Source organism: Etheostoma spectabile, unplaced genomic scaffold (assembly GCF_008692095.1).
Source record: "Etheostoma spectabile isolate EspeVRDwgs_2016 unplaced genomic scaffold, UIUC_Espe_1.0 scaffold302, whole genome shotgun sequence".
Classification (NCBI taxonomy): domain Eukaryota; kingdom Metazoa; phylum Chordata; class Actinopteri; order Perciformes; family Percidae; genus Etheostoma; species Etheostoma spectabile.
Genome location: NW_022605581.1, coordinates 524,648 through 528,395, shown reverse-complemented (window position 1 = coordinate 528,395; position 3,748 = coordinate 524,648). Strand labels below are relative to the sequence as shown.

At 46.7% G+C, this 3,748-nt stretch overlaps 1 protein-coding gene across 1 annotated transcript in view; it reads left to right on the top strand.

The window, feature by feature from the left end:
- The window catches only part of afap1 (actin filament associated protein 1), a 151,103-nt gene that overhangs the window by 109,438 nt on the left and 37,917 nt on the right, over window positions 1-3,748 (top strand). The window contains 2 exon segments of the mRNA XM_032510992.1: window positions 827-830; window positions 2,542-2,566. Coding sequence (XP_032366883.1) covers window positions 827-830; window positions 2,542-2,566 — 29 coding nt within the window.

Sequence of the window (3,748 nt, the reverse complement as noted above, 5' to 3'; positions counted from 1 at the left end):
ATATTCTGAAAGTGTAATGTTGTAGCATCTGTTGTGTCATCAAGACATTTTTGGCGCCCCCCCAAGGAGGTTTTAGCCGGCGCCAAAGAAATATCACCAGCGCCAAAACCTCTTTACTTCAGGCGGTCTACTCCCCTCTGATCTCACATACCCGGCTGGCGCTGAAAGCCGTTTTGATTGGACCTGAACGCTCCACCGTGAGGTTAGCATTCTGGGATCTCCGTTTCATCGAGCAGAGTCAGGCTGCACGGGGCTCTCCCGGAGACCCTGCTGCCCCCGAGGGGACAGCGAAGCAGATCTGGGTCTGCGCTATCGTCTGATATAGTGGCATCAGTCTTGATTTGAGTTTTGGAGAAATCACAATCCAAGATCCACTTACTTGCTTTTTTTCAAAGCTTTTAACTCGGAATCAGCAAAGGATTTATAGGGAGTTTGTAGGGAATGCATCTAAGGGAGCGACTGTGTCAGTGGGGGTCCCGGGCCTCGTTGATGGCCTCGTTGATGGGTCCCGGGCCTCGTTGATGAGGCCCCCTGTAGTCAGGAAGAAAGTCTCCTTGAGGCGTGATGTGTTGGTTCTGATAAACCGCAGCCTCCTGCCAGAGGGGAGTGTTGGCAGGTAGATTAAAAAGCATGTGTAAAATATTTAATTGTGTACATACGTCACATAAAACCTAAAGTCCTGCTAAGAGGGATGTTAATGATAAACAATAAGAATTTTGTTAAGGAACACTATTAAAAAGTTATTCAAAACTTTTTTGCATGATACAAGAAAAATAGGCTAAACCATCGATTTCTCAACTGCTTGCTAGTGCTAACTTTGCACTAGAAAGGTGCATTGTAAGCTGCTCTTTTATATCTGCTTGTGATACTTATCGCTGCTATATTAATGAGGACAGGCGGGTCTTATCGGTCCCCCTACACACTCTGCCAGGCAGACACAGCGGACACCTCCCAGGGTTGGGGGGGTGAGCACAGACGGGCTCAGACGTCCTCGTCTGTCGCGCAGGTCTGGCGAGTGTTAATGTCGGACCCTGGGAGTGTTTGAAGAAGGAGAAAATGTGGATGGGATGTGTCCTGGAGGACTACAGGTCCAGGAGAGACCAGATGATACTCTGCAGTCTGCCCTTGTCCTTAGCAGAGTACCAGAGTACCAGATGGGGATGGACCCAATGATGGCAGTGGAGCAGTGAGCCATCATAGTCTTCGACAGGTTGATCTTCTTCATCCTCCGCTGCATCCTGTATTATACGTTCCTAATTAACTTTAAACTGTATCAAACAGTCTTCGTCTAAATCAGCGATTTCCAGAACATTCAAATGTATTATAAAGCAATCTTTAGGACAAGTAACCAAACTAGTTATTGGACCATAAGTTGAGACTGTTTTAATCAAATTTGCATGATGTTTCAACATATGTGAATGGTTAGCTTGTTTTTTTTTGGATGGAAATCCCCTTCATAAAACACTGCAGTCACCTAGTGCTGTGTTGTAAATATCATTAGCATCAGCCCGAAAGCACAAGACCGATTTTGTTAAGTTAATTCAAATGAGAGGCAGGACATCTTGAATTGTTCTCAACTTGGACCCAGTTCTGGATCCTGAGATCTTTTAGCTGCTGGGTTCCCTTTGACGAGGGGTTTTACACTGAGATGGTGTTCCCCTGCTGAAACCAGCCAACACAAAGAGATACAGATGGAATGGTCTCTGATTAGTTACGGTCTGTTTGCTCAGCAGGCCAACGTCCGTGGGGAGAGACTTTTCACTCGACTTGTCAGCTCACTTGTTTGGGTCGTCAACTAGAATGTAACACCTGTATGTTGTTACGATTAGGTCACTTTTCCAAGATAATGTCTGGACCAGATTTCCCCACTAGCGGTTCATTTTGAAACCCGGTTGGGTTTGAAGGAGTTGTGATTCACGGACTCTGGCGTGTCCGCGTGTCGTTGCTGTGAAACCATGGGGAGGGTGGAAATAGGATCAGAACGATCTCCCAGATGAGCTGAATTTCATCAAATTGTTGAGTCCTTCTCCAGGGAGGAAGGTCTTGACCTCTCTGGCCTGTTACGTGTAGAAATGTATCGATCCCAACGAAAGGGCCGTTTCTCACTGAAATAATGCTGACTGGGCATTATTAGGGGTCCAAGCCCGAGGATGCGTGCACCGCAGTAATCGCAAGGCGATACGCGGTTCACACAGCAGGGCTGTGGAACCCTATTGTTTTCGTAAGGATTCTTCTTCTTCTTCTTCTCCATTCTTATTATTCTTCTCCGCATAAAAGTGGTGCTGCAGCCTAAACCGTACATGGTGGCGACGCGCCCTTTTCAGGACTGGTCCGAAAGTCCGCAAAGACCTCAGCCAAAAGAATTGACCCACTTCCACCACTAGGTGGCGCTATACCAGGACAAAACGCGTTTGGCCCTATAACTCCCAAACCGTACATCGGATATTTAAAAACCGTACATCCACGCGTTCCCTGGATCCTACTGAATCTCGTGATATATACAAAAATCGCGATTTCTCGAAAACCAAACTTGGCACAAAGCATCTCCAGACCAACCTGACACAAAGTTGTATAAAGATTTTTTATAGGATAAAAATTGCGCATATTACGGGCAAACAAAGTTTTGTAGCTAGCTCTGAAAACACCGACTTTGACATATCTCGGCCAAGATAAATGCTATCAAAGCCAAACTTTACAATATTACTTGCTATGAGCCCGTGAGGCTCTGTACCAAATTTGACAAACATTGGCCACTAGGGGGCGCTACAAATACAACAAATGTGTATTTCTCATGAACCGCTCATCCGAATTTTACAAAATTTGACGGATAGCATCTAAACCCGCTCCCGAGGCGGTCCTCGCAGTGAGGTAGGTATTGGCGCGCTCTCCGGGTCGCTGGGGACGACTGGCGCGGGGAGGCTTGGACCCCGTTGAAACTGCGTGCAGTTCTAGTTTACCTTGTTTCCAGAGTCAGTATAAATAATAAATAATAATAAATCCACATAAATGCGGTAACTTCAGCAACCCCTTCCAAATCCAACAGTGTATGGTTTCAGTTATAGTCTTCAACTGGGAGTAGTCAGGGGCCAGTGCGCAATAAGTAGCGTTAGCAGCTAATGCTAATGCTTAGAGCTTTCCCGCCTGTGGCCACCTCGCCTTCCTAAATTAATAACTGGATTTGTGGTGCAGTTACACAATTCGCAGAATGTGAATTCAGTCGTTCGAGCAGCATTGTGTGGGGTTTCTTGTCAGACAACGATATTGGACCGATTAGACAGATTTGGGTTTGGATCTGTGGTTGGATATCGTCGAAGACTTCGTCGATATCCAACCACAGATCCAAACCCAAATCTGTCAAATCGGGCTTTTCTATTCTTAGCGACCACTCAGTGCTACCGTACAAGACGCATCAACTGTGGAGGGACAAACCTTGACAGAACACTCCCGGTTTGGGGTGCACAAGGCCACTTTGACATGTAGACTGCAGGGGCCAGGGATTGACCCGCCCACCCTCCCGTTCCTTAGCGGACGACCCCCTTGAGCCACAGCCTTACTGGTCTTACAGGTCTTACTTCAGTCATTCCCTCAAGTCTGGAACCCTTTTTTGTGTGTTTGTATACTTTCTCTATCCTGAGAAGAACCCCTGCCATTGAAATAGAGCGCAAGGCGGTCTCCTACTGGACATGAGGACACGATGTCAAAACTAAGATCACTCGCTCCAGACACAGTGTTAGCCGTCTTGGCTTTT